The sequence below is a fragment of the Physeter macrocephalus genome, chromosome 1, assembly GCF_002837175.3.
Source record: "Physeter macrocephalus isolate SW-GA chromosome 1, ASM283717v5, whole genome shotgun sequence".
Classification (NCBI taxonomy): Eukaryota; Metazoa; Chordata; class Mammalia; order Artiodactyla; family Physeteridae; genus Physeter; species Physeter macrocephalus.
Window position 1 is genome coordinate 63,792,442 of NC_041214.2, and position 23,931 is coordinate 63,816,372.

At 43.4% G+C, this 23,931-nt stretch overlaps 1 protein-coding gene across 1 annotated transcript; it reads left to right on the plus strand.

The window, feature by feature from the left end:
• Positions 1–8,046: 8,046 nt before the first annotated feature.
• CLDN11 (claudin 11) lies at positions 8,047–23,255 on the plus strand. The gene is made up of 3 exons (XM_007100801.2): positions 8,047–8,481; positions 12,026–12,190; positions 21,972–23,255. Exons 1-3 carry the CDS (start codon positions 8,256–8,258, stop codon positions 22,202–22,204), a joined length of 624 nt encoding a protein of 207 aa, XP_007100863.1. The 5' UTR covers positions 8,047–8,255; the 3' UTR covers positions 22,205–23,255.
• The last annotated feature ends 676 nt before the right edge of the window (positions 23,256–23,931 follow it).

Here is a 23,931-nt window from a genome sequence, read left to right on the forward strand (position 1 = left end):
CCTATCACAGGATATTGAATATAGTTCCCTGTGCCATACAGTAGGACCTTGTTGTTAATTCATCCTATATATACTAGTTTGCATCTGCTAATCCCAAACTCCCAATCTGTTCCTCTCCTAATACCCTCCCCCTTGGCAACCACAAGTCTGTTCTCTATGTCTGAGAGTCTGTTTCTCTTTTGTAGACAGGTTCATTTGTGTTGTATTTTAGATTCCACGTATAAGTGATATCATCATCATAATTTTTTAGATAGACTTTTAGAAGCTGGATCAAAGAATACACATATTTTATTCTATTTGATATATATTGCTGAATTACTTTTGAAAAGGGGTTTATCAGTTGTGTTATTGGTATTTGGTGATGTTCATTCTTTGTGTTAGTTATTTTTATTGAATCCGTTGCGGAGCACAGGCTCCGGACGCCCAGGCCCAGCGGCCACGGCTCACGGGCCCAGCCTCTCCGCGGCACGTGGGATCCTCCCACACCGGGGCGCGAACCCGGCTCCCCTGCATCGGCAGGCGGACGCGCAACCACCGCGCCACCAGGGAAGCCCCTGAATCACTTTTAAATAGCATTAATGAGAGCCCGTGAGAGCCCCCCAGTGGCCAAGCTAATTTCTGCAAAAAATATTATCAGTGGATTAAAAAGGAATTGCATCTAGTTGTTAAATCTTAATAGCAAAAAGAGGGGAGTGGCTAGAAATATCTTAGCTGTTTTAAAGGCCTTATCCTATAGTTAGGGAAGAGGTGCAATTTGCTTTCCTTTCAAATTCTTGCTCATCAGACTACGAAATGTTTTGAATTTCACTGCTGTGTAATATGAAGGTTAAGATTATGTTAATTTCAGGGCTTCCCTGGTAGTGCAGTGATTAAGAATCCGCCTGTCAATGCAGAGGACACGGGTTTGAGCCCCGGTCTCGGAAGATCCCACATGTCATGAAGCAACTACTCAGCGCCACAACTACTAAGCCTGTGATCTAGAGCCCGCGAGCCACAACTACTGAACTGAGTGCCACAACTACTGAAGCCCGCGCCCCTAGAGCCTGTGCTCCACAACAAGAGAAGCTGCCACAATGAGAAGCCCGTGCACCTCAACGAAGAGTGGCCCCCCTCTCTTCAACTAGAGAAAAGACCGTGCGCAGCAATGAAGACCCAATGCAGCAAAAAAATAAAATAAATAATAAAACAATTTAAAAAAAAGATTATGTAATTTCAAACAGGTTTAATATCAACTGATTATTTTTTGATGTTAAAGATAATATTTATTGAGTACTTTCTATGTGTTAGTGCTCCAAGCATTTTACATGTAGCAATGCATTTAATTCTCATGGCTATTATGAAATAATTACTATTTTAAATACCATTTTACTGGCAGGAAATAGAATATTAGTTTCTAAACAGAGTTACTTATCAAAAAGGTTAAATAACTTGCCCAAGGCCACACAGCTAGTAAGTATTGGAGCCAAGATTTCAACCAGGGCCCTTAACCTCCCTGCTCTAATGTCTCCCTGGGACTTTGGTGTCCAAGAATGTTCCCATTCAGAATAATTTCATAAAATAGGATCTTTATTTATGTAAGAAACAAACAACAAAAACTATTAGTAAGATTGAGACATAAGCTTCTCTTCTAGCCATTTTAAAAATTGGAACAGTATAGTATTGATAACATAATCTATGACTTTATATTATATATTGAATGAGTAATGACACATGATAGTTTTGATCACTTTATAGTTCATACATTTTCAGTAAAAGACAAAGTTTGACAAATTGTTCTGTACTTTGTTGCCTTAGGTAGCTACATGCAAACACCTGCTCTTAATTTCTAAGCAAATTTAATAGTGTGGCTTTCTAGTTAATTTTCTTATTTTTCCCTTTCCATACTTCCATACTTTATTACTATTATATTTTAGTAAATGTGATCCCCAGTTAGAGCTAAAACTAAGGACTTTTACTGCTCTTCAGGAAGTATGATCTCATTGGTTGAATTAGATGTGATTTCATCCAATGTATTCTGAAACTTCTGGTAGGGAAGCAGATAAATAGAATTGGCTGTTAGAAAGCAGAAGATAGAAAACATTTTGGAAAGGACTCAAACCTTATACCCCAGGTACAAGCTTTTCATTATTTTGCTTTATCTCCAAGTGGACAGAGGGGAAATTTGGAATAAAATGGCTTCTGAAGGAACAGTATTTTAATTGCACCACGAAGGCCAAGAAATGGGACCCTGAAAAGGCAAATTTTTCCTTAGTTAAATTTGAAATTCTAGATGGAAGTAATTTGTGAAGGTGCTGCTCTTCTCTTGTTGGAGAAACCTTGACTGAGGCCAGCATCTCTTGATAATGAGAGATTTTCCTGCTTGAGACCTGAGTAGCACACATCCCCTCCTCCTACTGGAGAGAGCTCCACTTTAGGCCTTCACTCTGCCTCTTGCCCACTCCCTAGACCAGTTATAATCCCGACCTCCTGATTTCTTCTGTGCTGTCTTCAGATTCCCATCTGTCATGGACTGCATATTTGTGTCCTACCAAAATTCATATGTTGAAACCTAATCTCCAATGTGATGATGTTTGGAGTTGGGGTCTTTGGGAGGTGATTAAGTCATGAGGATGGAGCCTTCATTAATGGGATTAGTGCCCTTATAAAAAGAGACCCCAGAGAACTCCCTTGTGCCTTCCACCATGAGAGGACACAGTGAGAAGACTGCTATTGGTGAACCAGGAGGAGGACTCTCACCAGACACGAATCTGCTAGTTGGTGTCCTGATCTTGGATTTATATAAGTTTCATGTGTATGACATCATATTTCTATTTCTGTATACCCTACAGCATGCTCCCCACCAAAAATTTAGTTTCTATCCATCACTATACAGTTGATTCCCTTTACCCGTTTTGCCTTCATTCTGCCTCTTCCCCTCTGATAATCACTACTCTATTCTCTGTATCTACATGTTTGTTTTTGTTTGGTTTGTTCATTTATTTTGTTTGTTTGTTATATTCCACATATGAGGGAAATAATACAGTATTTCTCTCTCTGTCTGACGTATTTCACTTAGCATAATACCCTCAAGGTCCATTCATGTTGTCACAAATGGCAAGGTGTGATCTTCTTTTATGGCTGAGTAGTATTTCACTGTATATATATACCACATCTTTATCCATTCACCTGCTGATGGACACTTAGGTTGTTTCCATATCTTAGCTATTGCAAATGGCATTTCATTTTTTAAAGCTTATGTCTGATACATTATTTTATTTATTTATTTTATGAATTGGTACTACAATGTTTCTAAAAATGTGTGTGTTTGTGGAATTTTTGCATTACCAAATAGTGAAATCCACCAGAGAAATTTCTCCTTTTAAAAAGTGGGTCTTGGGCTTCCCTGGTGGCGCAGTGGTTGAGAATCCGCCTGCCGATGCAGGGGATATGGGTTCGTGCCCCGGTCCGGGAGGATCCCACATGCCGTGGAGCGGCTGGGCCTGTGAGCCATGGCCGCTGAGCCTGTGCGTCCGGAGCCTGTGCTCCGCAACGGGAGAGGCCACAACAGTGAGAGGCCCGCGTACCACACACACACACAAAAAAGGGGTCTTATTAAAAGTATTTTTAAATGAATAATCTCACTTAAGTAATTTCATATATGTCCTATGTTTTCATGTTTGGTTTCCTAAAGAGATACATTTTATTTTATTTTATTTTATTTATTTTTTTTTTTTTTGCGGTACGTGGGCCTCTCACTGTTGTGGCCTCTCCCGTTGCGGGGCACAGGCTCCGGACGCGCAGGCTCAGTAGCCATGGCTCACTGGCCCAGCCGCTCCGCGGCATGTGGGATCTTCCCAGACCGGGGCACGAACCCGTGCTCCCTGCGTTGGCAGGCGGACTCTCAACCACTGCGCCACCAGGGAAGCCCAAGAGATACATTTTAATATATGAGGAAAGCTTTCACAAATAAGTGTACATTCCACTTGGAGCTAATGATCACATATTTGGAATTTGCGGTTAATCATGTTTCCCTACGAGTCATAGGCTCCTTTACACAGAACATGTTTTTACCAGCTATGCAATGATAAAAGACAACCACGAGTAGGCGCTGCGAGCCCACTCCTTTGGCCCAAGCTTTGCTTTCAGTGTGGGCTTTTGATGCTTGTCAACAAATACATTTGCCAGTACGATATGCATTTGTACTCTATCCGAATCACACTTAGTTTGATTAACTACTTTTAGGTATAAATGGTAGAAGAACAGTTAACCAGGCTGCTTCCTTTCTTCAGTATACATATGGGGTTTAGGGCACTGACCATCTCTCTAATCCTACCCTTTAAATATCTTCGAATAAGTTGAGGAACTTATGCTCAGACCATAGGAAAGACTCTTCTTACATTTTTCATAATGGAAAGAATATTGGACGTAGGGTTAGAAGACCTGGAATCAGATTTCAGGTATTCCTTACCAGTTATGTTACATACTATCGAAATGTGAAGAGATGGCATGGCAAAATTTTCTGGGAGAAAATTAACTGGAAAAACCTCCATCTGGGAGGTCTGGGGATCCATTGTTCTCACTTATCTGGGGTGAGTGGACCCCGAGAGACTGCTTCTCACAACTAAAAGGGTACCTGGGACTGTGGTAGACCTGGAATGTCAGTTTATTAAGTTATGCTACGTAGGAAGTCAGATTCTAATGAAGAGGAGGGTTTGCGGAGTAGAGTCACAGCCAAAGAATGCAGATGATTTTAGGAAAAGTACCTTGGCTAAGATAGCTTGAGGGACTTCCCCACTTTACAGAGAGCCTTGCCAAAGGGACCACATCCTCGGATTCTGTGACCACCATGCCATTTCCATCTCCTGTGAAGAGTAGAGGAGTCTCACGGCCTCTCTCTGCCTCTTGGCTCCCAGTTCTCTATTCTTCCATGGCTGCCCAACTTTCTTTTCAAGGGACACACTCTCTCTTTATTTATGGCTAATTCGTTCAAATAGGTTACATTTTGCTGGCCTCCCTTGAGTGGCCTTTTGTACATCTGTGCTGTGATCATTTAAACATTCATTTTAGGATTTTTTCTCCCATTAATAGATAACAATAGCAATAACCTAATTATTTTAGTTTTAGTCTTTATCAAAGGCAACTCATATTTCCAATTGATCAATATTGCCTGTGAATAATTCTAAAAGTAGCTAACATTTATGAGTGCCCATCAGTGCCAGGCACTGTGCTATGTACTTCGTAAAAGTTACCTCACTTAATCCTTGCAATAACTGTATCGGGGCATCTGCTAGTCTCACTTTATAGATGAAAAACCTGAGAGTCGCATAGGATAAGGGACAGCCCAAGTAATAAAGTTGGATTATGATCTCAGGAAATTCCATTCCAAGATCTTAACTTCACAACTCCTTCTACCAGTTAGAGCCTGAGTTCTGAAATCTGCCTTTACAGATGTCTCTGTGTGTCTGTGAGACCTGTGGGCTATCTGGGCATTGTTAAATTATGATTGGTTGAATTTTTATTGTTAGAATGTCAAATGCTCAAGGAGTCGCAAGAGTGCAGGTTGCATAACTTCTTTTTTAATGAATTGATGTTGCTTGGGTTTTATGTTTTACTTCTTACAAAAGCTCTTTTTTATGTTATAAGGAAATATCTGAAAACATCCAGGTCAATAGACCCTGGTGATGAAATGCCCCAAACACAACGACTCACTCAAAAAAGGGACATATTCCTATAATATAGTACTTCCTACAAATCAAACTTGTATGATTTCAAGGAGAACACATAAGAGTGCAAAAGCAAGGGTTCTGAATTATATATAAATATATGTGCATGTATGTATATATATATATAAAATCATATTATATATATCATATATAATAGCAGCCCAGGTTCCCTGAGGCCTTACTTTGTACCAGACATTGTTTAAAGCTCTGTATGTATATTAACTCACATAATCATCAAGAAACCTATGAGTTAGGCACTATTTTAACCCTCATTTTACAAATGAGAAAACTGAGGCCTAGAGAAGTGAGGTAACTTGAATCCACAGCTAGTAAATTGTGGAGACAGGGTTCGAGGCCAGGCAGCCTGCATTCTTACCCACTGTGCTCTCCTGGGTGATTATTGCAGCTTTTTACTTGACACTCTCTCATCTCTTACAGAGCCTTTTCTGTCTGTGCAGTTGATTTCTTTGGGGTCTCCTTGAGGCAAGTCTTCTCTAGAAGACATGGTGATTTGCCCAGCAGAGATATGGGAAAGCTTAGTACCTGTGACTTATGATCTATATCTTAGAGTGTTGAGCAGGAAGTTTCGTGCTTGCTGAAATCCTTCTCATCTTTAAATCTCATGATTGTTGATAGAGGGATATAATAAGCCAAATGTATCAAAGGGAGTTAAAACTGTTTAATGTAAATATAGCCCAAGGACAACTTCTCTACATGATAGAAAAGTACATATAATAGGTCTTACCTGAATGTATGGAGAGAAGGTGGCTTGATGATGTTGATGATGGTGATGGTGATGATGATGATGATGATGATGACAGCTTACACTTGCAGAGCACTCACTCTAGGCAGTGTTCTCAGTGGAGTACGATACTAACTTATCTACAGTGAGCAGGAGCTGTCAGCCTAGCTTTTAATGTCAAAAATGAGACAATTGAGCCCTTTAGGAATTTTCAGAAAGTGACAATCAGGACAGGTTCCCAGGAATGGTTAGTGAGGTGGGATGCAGGCTACCCCTTCCTTGTTATGTGAACTTGGGCAACTTAACCTCTCTCATGCTGTTTCTTCATGAGTATTATGTGTAAACAATCGTTCCTACCGTAAAGGGTTGCTAAGAGAATTAAATGAGATAATTTATAAAATATAAATGCCTGCACATGGTACATGACAGCTGCATAAATGTGAGTTGCTATTGTTGTTGTTACCATTACTCTGGCCATGGCCACCTCTGATGATTTGTGACCACGGGCAAAAGATCATTTTCTTTCTACCAGTAACTATGGTATGCTGAATGCTTCAAGTCTGTTTCTTAGGGCAATTCTCAGCTCATCAGTTACCATCCTGGGCCGACGATGGAATAGTACTCAGCCATAAAAAGAAACGAAATTGAGTTATTTGTAGTGAGGTGGATGGATCTAGAGTCTGTCATACAGAGTGAAGTAAGTCCGAAAGAGAAAAACAAATACTGTATGCTAACACATATATATGGAATCTAAAAAAAAAAAAAGGTACTGATGAACCTAGTGGCAGAGCAGGAATAAAGACACAGACATAGAGAATGGACCTGGGTGGGGGGAAGCTGGGGTGTAGTGAGAGTAGCATCGACATATCTATCTATCTATCTATCTATCTATCTATCTATCTATCTATCTATATATATATAGAGAGAGATAGCTAGCTAGTGGGAAGCCACCGCATAGCACAGGGAGATCAGCTCGGTGCTTTGTGACCACCTAGAGGGTTGGGATAGGGAGGGTGGGAGGGAGACGCAAGCGGGAGGAGGTATGGGGATTTATGTGTGCATGTGGCTGATTCACTTTGTTGTACAACAGAAACTAATACAGTAGTGTGAAGCAGTTATACGCCAATAAAGATGTATTAAAAAACAAAAACAAAAACAAAAAACAATCCTGGGCCAAGGAGGAACTGTGCTGGGCGCTCTTGGGAGTACCACGGTCCTTGCTCTCAGCTGCGAAGAAGCAGGGAGAAGCTGAGGAGGGATGGAGCCCAGCGGAGACCCAGAGATAGGATGAGAGAGGGGCAGCAAGAAGAGAAAGAATTCGCAGCAAAATAGAACTCGCGCCTGACGCGGGCCCTCTTGTCGCTGTCCATTACTTGGACCTGGATCGAATTATTTTATTTCCAAATTTTATTATTTGCAACACTAACCGTGCGACGTTCGCCGGCGGGGCCGCGGGATCACCCCCTCCCTAACTCTGCTTCCCTCCACGTCCCACTCCTGACCCCGCCCGGCGATTGGCCTGCTGGACCCGGGGCCGTCGCGGATTGGAGCTCGCCGGCCGGGTCTGCGGGGTTTAAAGAGGGGGGCGGGGGCGCGCTGCCCAGCCGCGCTGCTGTCCTCGCCGCGCGCCCGTCGTGCAGCTGGGCTCGCTGCGTCTCGTGGCTTCCCGCCTCCTCCAGCATCCCGCATCTCGCCGTCGCAGGCCAGCGGCTCGCCAGCGCGGGAGAAGGAGGACCGGGGCAGGCGCCGTCCAGCCCGGGCGCGGGCACAGCTAGTGAGGGGCGAGGCGCAGGGACTCCAGGGCGGCCACGATGGTGGCCACATTCCTGCTGGTAGTGGGTTTCGTCACGAGCTTCGTGGGTTGGATCGGCATCATCGTCACCACGTCCACCAATGACTGGGTGGTGACCTGCGGCTACACTATCCCCACCTGCCGCAAGCTGGACGAGCTGGGCTCCAAGGGGCTGTGGGCCGACTGCGTCCTGGCCACGGGGCTGTACCACTGCAAGCCCCTGGTGGACATCCTCATCCTGCCGGGTAAGGACCCTGCCTTGCAAGTGGCTGTCCTAAATAAACCCTTTCCTTCCGGGCAGACGGGGGAGGGGAGCCTTAGGCAGCGTTCACAGAATCATTTGGGGGCTTGAAGACTTTGGGGCATCTTTTGACACCTTCAGGCCTACTTTGTTGAGGAGGAATTAGGTAGCCCCGAACTTAACCTCTCTCAGCCTCAGTTTTCTTATCTGGAATTTGGGGTGACAGTCGTGGCCACTGGCCGAGGCACCCTGAGAAGGTAACGAACTGAGACAGAGACACATAGTTGGAACTCCGTACATGTTAATTACCGTAGCCTCACCTGCCGCGTGCTCCCACTGTGGGTGGATCAGAAGTACTTCATCCCCCGGCCTCCTCCTGCAGGCGCCCCGCTTTCCCTGTTAGAATCCAGCCGCAGAGGCTGGAGGAGGAAAGAGAGAAACAAAAGCATTCCAGCTATCCGAACCGGCGCAGGCTGAGTTTCCCAGTCCTTGTGGGACGGCCGAGGTGTCCTGGCCAAGTTAGGGCCCTCCGACCTGCGCCCAGTCGGTTCCCACAGGCCCCGGGGCCACCCCATTTCCCCCACCCCTTGCCCCCGCAGTGGAGGGCGTCGGTCCTCGGGCCTGCCGAGACTCCCCTCCCAGTCTCCGCACCCTGGGGTCGGAGAGGGAAGAACGGGCGCCCCTGGGAGGGCCTACTCGCCTTGGGAAAAGGCGCACCTCCGCGGGTCGCCCCCTCCCCTACGGCTGTACCTCAGAGTGGGGAGGGGAGGGAAGAGTTGCCTAGTTTCCACCTTCCCCGACGCCAGCCGGTGCCGAATCTTAACTTGCTGCCCCGCTGAAAAATTCTGGGCAAGTTTCAATTCAGATTTAAACCTCGAGCCAGTTGGATGATTGACAAGGTCTCCGGAGCCCCTTCAGGTTTTCTGCTCGGAATCTTGGCTTATCCCGGCCCAGGCCTAAGCACGACTGTCTCGCTAGCCCTTGAGGATGGTGCACCTTTAAAGGCCTATCCCGGTTTCCTTAACAAGTGGAGTAACTGGGCGGTCGGCCGGAGTAACTGGCCCCCGAGGCTGCCAGTCTGGGAGACTTTGGCTTTGGCCTTCTCCTGGATGAGCCTTTCGCTCCCGAAGACTGCCCCTCTTTAAGCCTCACCTCAAGTGCTTCCTATTTCCAGGTCCTTGTAGTCGGAATCTATCTGCCCTTCCTCCTTGCCACCCTGGTATTTGACCCCTATCCCCGTCAGTGCACGTTTCGACTTTTCTGTTCATTGTTTGTGAGTCAAGTTCTCCTACCACATTTTAAATTCCTCAAAGATATAGATAGCATCCTACCCTCTTTGCATCTTCCCCTGCACCTGGCACTGCCCCTGACACACAGCAAGTAGGCACAGTGCGTGCCAGTCCTGCCCTCCATTTTGGACTTTCAGAATGACAGAGGTCTGGGGAACCCAGATGTGGACCCACCTTCAGTTAAAGCTGCCGTTGGTAGACCTGGGTCAGACTCTGGGATGCAGTGCTCACAATCCGAGTGATTTGGGACAAGTTCCTAACCTCTATGAACCCCAGTTGTCTTCTTTTAAAAAGTAAAATGAAACCAACCCCCTATCTTTCAGAGTTGTTTTGGGGATTAAATGAGATGAGAAATGTAAGCCTCCTTAGATGTAGTAGAGGCTCCATAAGTGGTAGCTATATTTTTTATTAAAAGCCGGGCATGGTATTTTTAAGAATCTGACTTGAAGCATAAAATTACTCTCTGCTTCCTTCCTCCTGAAATTAAATTTGCTGAGCATTCAATGACAAGTGGTTTACTTTTAGAGAGCATAGACCATCCTACAGATGGAGTACATTTTAGGGAGGGCCTAATCCTTCCTGTGGTCCCCTCCCTCACACTGTAGGTGGGGACAGGGACAGATCTCAGTCTCCATCTTTAGATTCTCAAATGTGGCCTTGGCACCTAGCATGTTCACAGACTGTGCCATGAATTTCAGAATCCGGGTGGCTAGCTGACTCTCCCTTTATGCCAGCCCTGGTTCTCTGACCAGTCGCAGGGGCTTAGGGCTGAGGTCAGATGTCTTGCCTCAGACCTCCTGTGGCTCCTTTCTGGGGGTCTTCAAGTCAACAGATACTTGATTGATTGATTGCCCTTAATTCAGAAGAAACTGAGTTGGGCAATTGTTGGGAGCGTGCCCTTGCGGAGTCTGAATTCTGGCAAAACACATCTTGCTAAGAGGCAATCTTGCAGTTGGGTCTTGGTGCACAGGTAGGCTGGCCACATTTGGTGTGAGGGTTCTGGCACATGAGGCAGAAACTGGGGCTTGTTTCTGGGTTTGCCATTAACTCTGTTTCCCCCAGGTCACTAGCTCTACTTTCCTCTGAGTCAAGAGGGAGAGTTACAACTCCCCCAGCCCCTTTTTTTGAAGGAGGGAGAGTGTTTTAGTGAGAAACGATACATTTAAGTGTGTCATATTCTCCCAGCATCTTGTCAGATTTATTTTACGTAAATATTGCACATATTATAATCTGTTTCTTAATAAAGTAGTTGCCTGGTATTTTATTTGACAGTATAGAGTTCAGGTAGCTTTGCTCCACTCTTACTATTCAACTCGTTAATTCCTTCATTCATAATTATATGTTTACATCATCTGTTGTGGGCACTGTGTTAACTCCATGAAGACCAAAGCAGGTGTCTGTCTTCTAGGAATCCCTGGGGCTGGAGAGATACCTTTATGGAAAATGGACCACTGTGGAAGCATGCCCAGGGCACAGTCGGGGAGGCAGGAGATGGAGCCTGACCATCTGTAGGGGACAGGATTCATGAGCAAGCAGTATCTGGGGAGATATCAAGAGAGGAAGTCTGAGTCTTAGCTTAGTCTAGTTAGGGCCACATACTGTTTATGCACAATGTGAATTAAAAGCACATGGTTAAGGGACAAAATCACCTAGTACACCTGGAGATAAAAGTACTGCCTTGACACAGAGTAATATTAGGAATACCAGTAATAATAGCTGACCCTTTTTGGAGTACTTAGCATGTGCTAGGCACTGTTCTGAGCACTTCATGAATTAACAAATTTAATCTTAGTTGAATTCCATTGGAGAGATGTAGGTACTATTATTATTTTTACTCTATAGGTGAGGAAAGTGTCAAGACACTTGCCCAAGGTCACACAGGTAGAGCATATCAACAGCAGGCTGGGATCAACACAGACCATCACAGAATTCTTCGAAGATTTGAATTTTAATCTGAATTTTTCACAAGGTGATGTAACAGTGTAATTGTACTCTTGGCCTGTTCATCTCGGAAGCTTGGATGAGTGGTCTACAGAGATCCCCATTCAGTCTCTCCAGCCCCCAACCTTCCTTTTTTTGTCACTGAGTCACTTTAAAAGTTGAACAAGCAAAGTGATCTTGGAGAACATTTAACATATTATAAGTCCTGGAGTGGGACAAGAGGGAGGAAGGCAGATGGCGCTGAATTCCCGTGAGGCAGGATTGAGGATCCAAGGGGGCCCGTGGCCTAACCCACCCTGTCTGCGCTCTTGTTCCCAGCCTACGTGCAGGCTTGCCGAGCCCTGATGATCGCTGCCTCAGTCCTGGGTCTGCCGGCCATTCTCCTGCTGCTGACGGTTCTCCCCTGCATCCGAATGGGCCATGAGCCTGGCGTGGCCAAGTACAGGCGGGCCCAGCTGGCTGGCGTCATGCTCATTCTGCTGGGTAAGACAGCTTTCTGTAGAGCACCCCAACTGCCAGCGAACCTGAAGCGTCTCGGGTCTTGCTGCTGCTTCATCGAGTTCAAGAGACGTGTGCAAGGAAGGGATGTGAATCCACTGGGGGAAAAGCCCCCCACAGTGTGTATCCCTTTATGTTTCTTGGGAGGTTGATGCAGAGGGATAAGTAATGTCTGTGGGAGTCACTGAACATAAAAGTAAGTTCAGGGACTTCCCTGGATGTCCAGTGGTTAGGGCTCTGCGCGTCCACTGCAGGGGGTGCAGGTTCAATCTCTGGTCCAGGAACTGAGATCCCACAGGCCGTTCGGCGCCAGCTTTCTGTAGAGCACCCCAACTGCCAGCGAACCTGAAGCGTCTCGGGTCTTGCTGCTGCTTCATCGAGTTCAAGAGACGTGTGCAAGGAAGGGATGTGAATCCACTGGGGGAAAAGCCCCCCACAGTGTGTATCCCTTTATGTTTCTTGGGAGGTTGATGCAGAGGGATAAGTAATGTCTGTGGGAGTCACTGAACATAAAAGTAAGTTCAGGGACTTCCCTGGATGTCCAGTGGTTAGGGCTCTGCGCGTCCACTGCAGGGGGTGCAGGTTCAATCTCTGGTCCAGGAACTGAGATCCCACAGGCCGTTCGGCGCCGCCAAGGAAAAAAAAAGTTAAAAAAAAACCAAACAAAAAGGATTTTGAGGGTATACCTAAGAGAGAGAACAGAAGGCAGAAGAGAGTTGCAGGGCAGCTCTCCACTCAGGCTTCACGATGGAATCCCTTTGTGGAAACACCTGTGTCCGGGTCCCACTGCAGGGGATCTCTGAGTCAGAATTTCCGGGCATCAGACCAGGCAAAGATATCTTCTGAAAGCTTCCCAGGTGACTCTTGAGTGCACCCAGGATTGAGAACTTCAGTTAACATATAAAGAAAGACCAGAGAAAGAGGAGAGCAAGATAAAAGTAAGATGCTGAGGGTGGTAGATCACTAGGTGATGATTCCATCTTTTATTCAGTAAGCATTCACTGAGCACCTGCTGAGTGCCAGGCAGTATGGTAGGCACTGGGGATATTGGCAAAAAGAAGGTAGTCTCTGCTTTGAGTGTACTTGGACATCTTGATGTACTTGGTGTACTTGCTCACCTGAAAAAGGTACACAGGCTGTGCACACACATAGGAAGGCACCTGATCCAGATTGGAGGAGTTTTCCAGAGCAGAGGACCCTAGCGATGAATTTTGAGAGTTGGATAGAAGGTGGTCAGGTCATGGATTGGAGAGAGGGACAGCTCAGGCCAAGGACACGACATGAGCTTATTCAGTGTTCCTGATTACACCTGCACATGGGGGTCTTGATTTAACAACCTAGGGAGGGTCCTTCTAGCTCTACTCTCTGACATGCATTTTAAGAACAGCAACTCTTGTTGCCAAGTGCCCTGAGACATTGTGAGGAGACATTGGTTTGGATATAAGTTAGATATAAATCATGTTCTCCTGGGACAGGAAATTCCCATCCCCAAACTGGTATCAGACCATGTGTTTGAGGGGGAAAGGTAAGGAGCCAGGGTTCTGTGTGGATCAGTGCCACTTAGTGATGGTCACCCACAGTGACACCGGTGAGGTGAGGAGACATGAGACATAGGGGTAAGGTTTCCCTTGATTGCAAAGGGATGGAGGTTTATAGAGGCTTGTGAAGCCACGGAGAATTCAGAGGAGGGGCTTGCGCGCGCGCGCGCGCGTGTGTGTGTGTGTGTGTGTGTGTGTGTGTGTGTTTGTGTGTGTGTGTGTGTTAATAGGAGTGAAAAGACCAGAAAACCTCTGTAATTTCCAGAGAAGAATTTGGGCATGGACATTTTGGTTCCAGCCACAAAGAATTTGTGTGGGAGTGCCCCACGGAACACACAATCAGCATCATGTGCTTCATTCAACTCACAGGGTCCTTCCTTGTAGTGCTTTTCGATGGCCAGATCTTTGTATCTGAACTCCCTTTCCAGTAGGTAGACAAAAGCTCTACAAGTAAACTGGTTTGCAGAATCCAGGTGAAACCATTCTCATCCTAGATATTTGTGTTTGTTTGTAACTTTCCTCACATTCTTACAGAAGCCCCAGAAGGCTTTCTCTTTAGCTCTGAGGATGCCAAAAGCAAAGGATGGGTCCGTTGTGTTGTGTTCATCTTTAGAAATCCTAGCCTTCCATATGAGAGTCACAGAATATCCACAAGTAAGAGAATACATGAGAAAACCCCAAACCCAAACCCTGTAGAAAATAAAGATATAAAAGCAACGTCACAGAGACAAATTGGTATTTAACAAACCCCTGAAAACAACTTAATTGTCCAGTTGAATATAATGATTATTAAAAAATAACAACCCGTTGTGTGAAACTTCCTAGACGAATTAAATACTGTTTTTCTTCATCTTTTTCAAGTGGGTTGGTGGATGCAGACAGAATCATAGAAAGGAGAGTGAGAGGGGTGGGCAGGTATGGGTGTGAGCTCCTCAGTCCTTGTTTGCTGCCCAGAGGGAGACGATGGAGGGGGCATTGAGTGATGTGACACCCCTTCCCCCAGGGAGGCTGCCCCTTTCTGGCCACTCGCTGTAAGGATGGGATGAGGGCACTGCTCCTTGCCCTCTTGTAGCCTTGCATCTCCAGTGGTACTTGCGTCCTCTTTGATGGCTCCTGTCCGGATTTGTTTCTCAGTGGGTCTCAGCTTGCCTTTGGGTTGGATGTTGTTTAGACTGGGACAAGCTCGCTCTGGAAATGTAAAGCTCACTGTCTCAAGTGTGGCACCTGCTGGCCTCCCCTAGGTCTTCTCGGCAGGGAGCCCAAGTGCCTTGTTTCTCCTGCCGGGCGGTGGGTGGGAGAGGAGCAAGAGAGAGTGAAGCCTCCCTTTGTGTGGCTCAGGATGGGCTTCTGTCCTGGTGGTCACCAGAGGTGCTCCAGATGAGGTGTGGTCCCCGACCAACGGGGACCAGGCACACTGGGGTGTGGGAGCCTGGGAACCGGAAACAGTGTCAAAGCTAATCTTGGGGTGAAAACTGTAAGCACTTTTAGTTAAAATCAGTTCTTCCTGACTCTGAAAACCTTTAAGTATTTTTCAGAAAGCTTAAAAAAAATTATGTCCGTGGTACAACAGCTTATCTTCTCAGGAGTCTGAGTTCCGTGTTGTGAGGGTTTGGTTCCTGCTGTGGGGGAAAGAATGGGAGCCTGATGCTGCTGACTTCTTAAGCCAGATGAGTAGTTCAAGGAGAAGCAGGCGCCTCAGATCCAGGATGGAGCGGAGGCAAGTCTAATTCTAACCTATGGCTTTTCAAGAGCCCCTGCTGACGCAGGAGGTATCTATGCCCTGAGATGCTTCATCTTATCATGTGGAGTCAGACCAACTGTACTAAGTCTTGGACCTACTGCTTTCTAGCTGTGTGAATGGGGCCAGTTACTTAATGTCTCTGAGGCTTTATATAAAATGGGGACAATACTGCCTACTTCTGAGGTTGGTAAGAATAGTGAAATGATGTATGCAAGTTATTTAGCGTGCATGGTGTCTGGCGCCTAGTAGGTGCTCAACAACTGGTTGCTATTTTATAGATGTTGTTGTTTGGAGGAAATAGAGAGCTCGCCTAGAAGGCAACGTCTCATTTCTGCAGGGTCATCTCCACACGTGAAACTGGGACGGAGAGATGACGAACTGTTCCTGGAAACACCAGGTCACATCCTGGTCTAATGGAAATATTTTCTTTGCTTACTTTGTAAAAACCAGAGTGTAGGGATCAATAGTTTGAGTTTTTGACTTATTCCATTATGAAAAGTCATGATAAGCTACCCAACCGAAAATGCTCAAGCTTAGGTCTGATTCAGTCTAATTCTCATCTCACTATAATTTACAAAGTACTTGATTTGGGTGTTTCTTGGGGAGATGGGGTAGGCCATGGAAGGAAAGGAAATGTATTTTCCTTCGTAAGTGGAATCCTTCGTCTTCTCTCCTGCTTTTAAAAAGTATGGCCTCAGGAATCCTATTTGTATTGGAAAAAAGTTTTCAACTTGGAACTTATAGGCTAATAATGAAAGTGCCGTAAAATAAAGGGTATATGCAAATGTGGGAAAAATTGAGCTTGTCACACACAGAGAATCGGATGTCCTAGGGGGATTGGGAATCCTTGGGTGTGAAATAAACAGTGATGCCCTTAATCCCGGAGTACTGAGATAATAGAAAAAGTCTTCTTTCAAACTCATTAACTTTACACAAAGTTCCTAATCGAAATCAAATTTCATGTGGGTAGAAGAAAGGACGTAGCATCTTAGTATGGTTGTGGCTTAAAATGACCTTATTAGTAAAATTGGAGGAATTATCTGCTTTATGAGGTCTTTCCTGTCTCTAACTTCAGTGTTTTTTTAAAAAATTAACAAATAACCACGAAGCTGGCTTTTAAAAAAGGTTGTAGGAAAAAAAGAGATAACGATATGTGGAATAGAAATAAAGGGAAAAAAGTGCTGAAAGCAGGCCAGGAAAATAATGTACTCAAATATTCCATTGACTTGATGATTGTTGTAAATATTAGATCTTCACAAAAGTCATTGCATAGAGACCTGTGTCCTTTGGCAGCTGTTTTCTTAAGTCAAAATTTAGACAGTGACAAATGAAAAAAGGAAAGACAAAAAATTTTCTGGTTTCAAATTATAAGGAAACAACAAACACATATGACTCCAACCAACAGCTGGTTAGAAATCTGATTACTTGTTGTCTTGAGTTAACTGGCTTCTTTGTGAGAAGCTAAAGTGAATTGCTAGTTAGATCGTATGACATAATAGCATCAATTGCGGAAGATGGCGTTCGGTGCATTGTAAAATGTTAAATGGAAGGGGATTTTTAAAAAAGGTGTTGTGGAAAATTTGAAACATACACAAAAGTAGAGGCTAGTGTAATGAACCCCTGTGAACCCAAACTCATTCCCAATAATGATCAACTCACATTCAATCTGCTTCGTCTCTGTACGTCTACTTTTCTCCCAGTCCCCAGATTTTTTTGAAGCAAATCTCAGATATCAGATCAAGGAAGATTTTTTCCAGTATTACTAATGTAAGTCAGAGTAATTTAAGTTATTTTAATGAAAATATTGCTTTGTGCTGGAAACGATGCCTTTAAAAGTTCTCTCAATGCTTAGTACTGAAAGTGACAAAGCCTGAAAACAGAGGTGTTCATTGGAGGAAGGAAGAAATGTCAGGGTCTGCTGCTCTTCTGTCTTTCTGGGCTTCTTTGTCTGTCTGTCCTTCTCTCTCTCTCTAAGTTGTTACCTCCAAAGCCAAACACACCTGTACCAATTTTATTTAACTTCCTCACATTTATTTAACTCCATGTATTACCCTGTGTCATCTAATCCCTAAACAGATGAAAAACTACACTTACATTTCATTGCTCTTAAACTGCCTTCCCAAATATTCTGTTTGGCTACATCAGGATCATTGCTAACTTTTAATAAGGGTATTTCCTAGCAACTAAAGAACTGATTGTATTAAATTATTTGAAATTTATCAAAAAGGGCAAACAATTTTATTCTATGAAGAGCAAGGAATTCTGCTTGTGAGAGGACCAAGTCCAGATGAATCTATATCTACACAGTGAAGCTTTCTTCTCCCCTTCTCCTTCTTTTGTTTTTTCAGACGAAGATATCCCTAATTTTCACTTTCTACTCCCCCACAAGTGGCAGATTTTTTCCTCTTGTGCAGTTAACTATTGCATCTTCTGAAGGTAGAAGAGGAGAAACAAATTGAAAAATCTAAGTGTTAAAATTCCCCCTGTCCTATTTTTAGAGACCTAATTTAAAAATAAATTCTGATGACATAAAAAGAAATGAAAATTCCCTTTATTTTCCTTCAATGTTCTTTACCTTATGGGTAACTGTGACTTTTTAAGAAAAACATTTTCTTTATTTTCCCCGAATATGGAGAGAATCATGACAAACTCTTTGTGTGTGTGTTTGTGTCTGCAAATAGCAATAATTCTAGCAGGCCTCCTATGTCTTTAAGAAAGCCAGGGCTTCCCTGGTGGCGCAGTGGTTGAGAGTCCGCCTGCCGATGCAAGGGACGTGGGTTCGTGCCCCGGTCCGGGAAGATCCCACATGCCGCGGAGCGGCTGGGCCCGTGAGCCATGGCCGCTGAGCCTGCGCGTCCGGAGCCTGTGCTCCGCAACGGGAGAGGCCGCAACAGTGAGAGGCCCGCGTACAGCAAAAAAAAAAAAAAAAAAAAAAGCCAAACATTACTGCCACTTCTATTACTATGTCCCATCTTTTAGTTGAGTATGATATGACTTGCATTTTTAACTTTACTGAGTAAAACTAGTAAATCAGTAAATCCCCTTTTTCCCTTCAAACCATGCTGAAATTGAGTAAACTCCTTTTTTAGTTTTTAAACATTCTTCATTGTGAGTTCAGTTGACGGTCACTGTTCCCAGTGAACCTCTCATTCCCTTTATGTTGTATGGCAGTCTGTCATCTTCTCGTGGTTTTTGATGTGGTCCATCTCTGAGAGCCACAGGAATTCCACCCAGAGTTCAATTATCTACTAGGAAATAAAGAGCCTGCTGGTACTCATTTGCCTTGTTTTGCACGGATTGTCAAAGAAGGAAATCTTTAATGAGGTAGATCATGAGCTGGTAGCTTTGAGTGTGTTAAAGTCACATTAAAGTTTTATAATTTGGGAAGTCAGTTTTGGTGTGGATGAGGTAGAGAATAGACTGGAAATGAATCTACCTATCATCTCTCCATCTATCTGTCTGTCCATCCATCCACCCATTCACTCACCCAGTCCTATAAGTTCATTATTTAAATGTGTAGACATTTTTATGATTTTTCCTTTTTCTAGTGAATTATATAGGAATGAAATCTAACAAAATCTCTAAAACATTCAAAATCAAGACTGATAATTACTTTTGAACAGCGAGGCTGATTCTTTCCCTACGTGAAGATAACCTAGCTGTATTATTACTTTGCTTAGGAAAAGGGAAAGAATTCAGTGAAATAAGAGGCAACTTTTAAATCTTCTTCTATAAAATCTAAACCAACCTGCAAGTTAAGTGAGGTTTAAATGAAATGTGGAGAATGCTTTTGTTTGTGTGTGTGTGTGTCTGTGTCTGTGTGTGTGTGTGTGTGTGTGGTATATATAAATACAAAGTAATTGAAAAATGTAAAACTTAATTTGAACCATAACCTGTTTTGAATCCAGTTAATAGTTTATAGGAAAGATCAATTGGATTGAACCAAATCAACTGGGAATCAAATCTTTTTTTTTCCCTATGGAATTCGGCTTTTCCCTCCCCACCTTTCCCTCTAATCAAGCCTGGGTGTTTGGAAGCCCTTGCTAGGTTGCTGGTTTTGCCTGTATCAGAACAAATGCCCCTTTTTGGCATCTAGGGGTGTGTAGCTGGATTGTGTCTTGATATGAAGAATCTAGAGCAATTCTTTCTGGCTCAAATACTCTAGAAAAAGCTTGTACCCCTTTCATGATAGAGAAAAGGCTTTTCTCTGTGCCTCACTGAGAGTATAACTATGACAATAGTCAAGCAGTTCTCCAAGAGTGCCAGATTTGGAATCTGTGGCCAGAGGAAGAGAAAGAAAAAAATTGTATCTTAAGTATTCAAAGCCCTGCGTTGGAAAGGGAAGGTTCCATCAACCAGATCAACTGGTGTTCTTGAGAATACTCTATTCACAGAAGGAAAATATATCTTCTTATGATATCGCATATAAAAATATTACAGAAGCTGTCATGATGGTGCTTTACTCTTTAAGTGAAGCTATTAACAAATGGATAGATTTTAGCTTCTTAGATAATCTATCAATATATAAATTGCTTAAATTTATGAATAGTTCACAGTTAATGGAATGAATTTAGCCTGTTAGAAAGCCAGTTGGAGCAATTCAAAGCCCCCAAATTCACTCTCTTACTTCTGACTTCCACTTGGGATCTATACTTTTTTAGGACAGGAATCACATCTATTTATATATATATCTATACACACCTTGTAGGGATGGGCTTAGTGTGTTGTCAACAAAACCCTATGTTACAAGCTACACAAGTGCAATGAGATAGTCTAAAAGGTCTTTCAAAATGGGTAAGACTTAAAACTTTTCTTCAGTTTAGAACTAATGTATAGGGCTGTTAGATTTGAGTGCTATGTTAAAGAAAAATTACATTTTTTTCTCTGTGGGCATAGAAGTAAGTTAGAAAATTACTCAGTATGAGCAGAAAAAAGCTTGCTGAGTTGAAAGTGACAAGGGTATCCCTTGTAGCAAGCAGTGCAATGCCCTGCCGTGAATTTATCAAAGGCTTTATGACTAACAATTAGAAAGCTTATTATTATTATTATTACTTTTTGGTCTGTCAACTTTAATGTGCCATCCCAACCTACATCTTTAACTAAAATTTCTGTCCTGCTGTAGTTGTGAGAGATCAGATGATACCAAAAGAAGAATGGAGTTACTTTGTCTAGAGCGTTGCTGTGTAGTACATCAGCCACTAGCTACATGTGTTCATTTATATTTAAATTAATTAAAATTCAAAATTTGGTTTTCAGTCTCACCAGCCTCATAAGAAATGTTCAGGGCTTCCCTGGTGGCGCAGTGGTTGCGCGTCCGCCTGCTGATGCAGCGGAACCGGGTTCGCGCCCCGGTCTGGGAGGATCCCACGTGCCGCGGAGCGGCTGGGCCCGTGAGCCATGGCCGCTGAGCCTGCGCGTCCGGAGCCTGTGCTCCGCAACGGGAGAGGCCACAACAGAGGGAGGCCCGCATACCACAAAAAAAAAAAAAAAAAAAAAAAAAGAAATGTTCAATAGCCCACGTAGCTTGTAGCTACCCTATTTGACAGTGCTAGTGTAAAGGTTTAAAATGTTTTTTCAAGTCTTTATAGGCTCCTGCCTGCCCTGTTTTGTTACTTTGCTTGGGAGGAGGGGAAGAACTAAATGAGGTAGAGGCTATTTCTTATGGTGATGACATTTGTTGTGATGGGTCACAACCCTTGAATGGGTAACTTCTTTTACTCTGAGAACTGTTCATGTGTGTATGGAGATTTTGTGACTGTGCTGAGGTCTAGCAGTATTCACCACAGCAAGAGAATTTTCATAGCTTCTTCCGGTCTTTGTACTATGAATTGACCAAACTGAAAGAATAGAGTGGAAATTGGAGTGGGCACTGTCTTGTTTCTCATTTTTGAATAGCTCAGGTCATCCAGTCCTTCAACTGGTATACATTGAGCACATACTCTGTGCTTTGTACTGAGCTAAACTCTGACTTTACAAACATAAGACATGGGCCCTGCCTTCAAGGAACTCAGAACTTGGGATGGGAAGTAGACATGTAAAGAGACAATTATAATGCAATTAGGTAAGTGTAAGAGTAGAATTATAGGTATATAATATAGTTATATATATATATATATAGGTATATATAGGTATATAAAGAGTAGAATTATAATTATAGGTATATAAAGTCAAGATATATAAATAAATACAAATACATATTTTTTGGACTTAAATGATTTATTTCTAGGTTTTTACATCAGAGTTCTTTTGTCTCCGCCACCTGTTGAAAAAATAAGGACCTAGCAGTTTGGTACAAGCTTTTGATCAGGTTATTCCATAGATTCAAACCTTTAGGTTCAGATTGCCCCTGCGGGAGCAGAGCTGAGTGTATTGAGTTTTTGGAGTTGGTTGGAAGCCAGAGGGGTGAGTGTGTGGAGTGAAGGGGAGCCTGCCCGCCGCTGGTGTGTGATGGGGATACCCAGTCACATCCCTCTCCATGTCTCCCCAGCTCTCTGTGCCATTGTCGCCACCATCTGGTTTCCTGTGTGTGCCCACCGTGAGACCACCATCGTGAGCTTTGGCTACTCCCTGTACGCGGGCTGGATCGGTGCTGTGCTGTGCCTTGTGGGTGGCTGTGTCATCGTCTGCTGCGCTGGAGATGCCCAGTCTTTTGGTGAAAACCGTTTGTACTACTCTTCGGGCTCCAGTTCCCCCACTCATGCCAAGAGCGCCCATGTATAAAGGAGCTACCAGCCTGCCCATGGAGGTGCTATAGATGCTGGGCCCATGGCCCTAGGTTTGCTTGCCACAGTGAGGGGGTGGGAAGCCCACTCCTCTGCCAGGCTCCAAAGCCAAAGGTCTAGAAAAGCATCCTGTCTGGCATTTTGTAGTCTTAACACCCCCTCTCCTTTTGTTGCCTTAAGAGAAACCTTTAGCTCAGATGCCACACATTTTTTTCCATGGTTTTGCCCACTATTAGCTCTTTTCTGGGGCATTCCTTTGTTATATATATATATATATATATATATATATATATATATGGGAAAATATTTCCCTCTCTCTTTAACTTTTAAATATCTTGCAAACATTGCTGAGTTGGGTGTGGGGAGAGAAATAAAAGACACTTTCAAACTGTTACAGATGACAATGGGAGCCTCATAAACATGCCTCTCTGTTCCCTCCCTCCTCTCTCAGCTCCAAGGTCACTTAGTTATAACCAATAGAAAAAGATAGAATTGGGAACATGGGGTGGGGAAGGGAGGGGAATTGTGGAACTTTCCCTCCATGGGAAAGTTTCCCTTTTGTAAGTTGAGGGCAAGGGGTGGAGATATTTTTTAGTTTGTGATTTTACATTTATCTGTACATACTTTTTCAAGATTGCTCATTTTTATAACCATGGTTTTCCTGAAATCCTCAATTCATCAGTATGAAGGAAATGAACCAAATAGACTTTAATGATACCATAAATAACAGTACAAGTGAGTATAACTCTAACCGACATTCCACAAAACGTTTTTGATTTCCAGGTTTGTATGATGTAGTTTTGAATCCTACACTTGCATGTGCTTCAATTTAACACATTTTAGAAGCTTTTCCCCATTTCTCTGTTTTTATTCTGTTAGCTGCCTTGAAGCGATATTGTTTAACATAAATTGTACTGTTGAATTTGGCTTTATGGGTGCAAACACTGATGGTGTATCAGTATCTGAGACCCCAAACTCTCCAAACATTGATGGTGCATTTTGTTCTTTAAATGAAATCTGTGCAATAAAATAACGGACTGTCTGCAAAACTGGCCTTTAATATTCTGTTGTATCCAGAGGTATCATTCATCAATTGAAAAATTTTTCATTAATCTCTACTAGTAATTTCTAGGGAACCTGGTCAGGGATTCAAGAACAAGTCATTCTGCAGTGCCATGAATAATTGAAAAGTTATATTTTATTCACTGTATCGTGGTGGTAATGTGTGGTAGTAAAAATGTAACATAGATGCTCTCTAGGTCTCTTAAGTGGAGATGTTATGGCTTCTTTAAGTCATATGTAAATAGGCAGCCATCAGATATCAAGTGCCAAGTATCACACAGTTAAACTCCTTTATCTACGTTGAGTGCTTAGTAAAGGAATTGGCTAGGTATAAAGGGAACTATAAAACAATCCCATTTTATTGGATCTTTAGGTCATAATATCTAAATGTATTTTGTTCAAACATATGCATGTATATGTTTGGTAATTTTGAACAAAGACAAATACATTGAATTGATTTATGTGTGTTTTCTATACCAAAAACTCTGTCAAGTTACAAGTCTGCTCTAAAAAAACAGATTGCAGTCTATTTTGGCCGTATTTTTCCAAAAATACTAATTTCATTAGCTGATAGTATAATGATTGGCAAACATTTCCTCTTCGGAAATATCCACTTGGGCTAGTCATTTTTGTAGAGATCTGTGTACATCAGGAGATTATAAC

What these genes read in the sequence shown, in the direction of transcription:
- CLDN11 (XM_007100801.2), top strand. Translation starts at nt 8,256, where the DNA reads ATGGTGGCCACATTCCTGCTGGTAGTGGGTTTCGTCACGAGCTTCGTG. An exon ending in GGACATCCTCATCCTGCCGG is followed by an intron (nt 8,482 to 12,025) that starts GTAAGGACCCTG and finishes TCTTGTTCCCAG; the next exon opens with CCTACGTGCAGGCTTGCCGA. An exon ending in CGTCATGCTCATTCTGCTGG is followed by an intron (nt 12,191 to 21,971) that starts GTAAGACAGCTT and finishes ATGTCTCCCCAG; the next exon opens with CTCTCTGTGCCATTGTCGCC.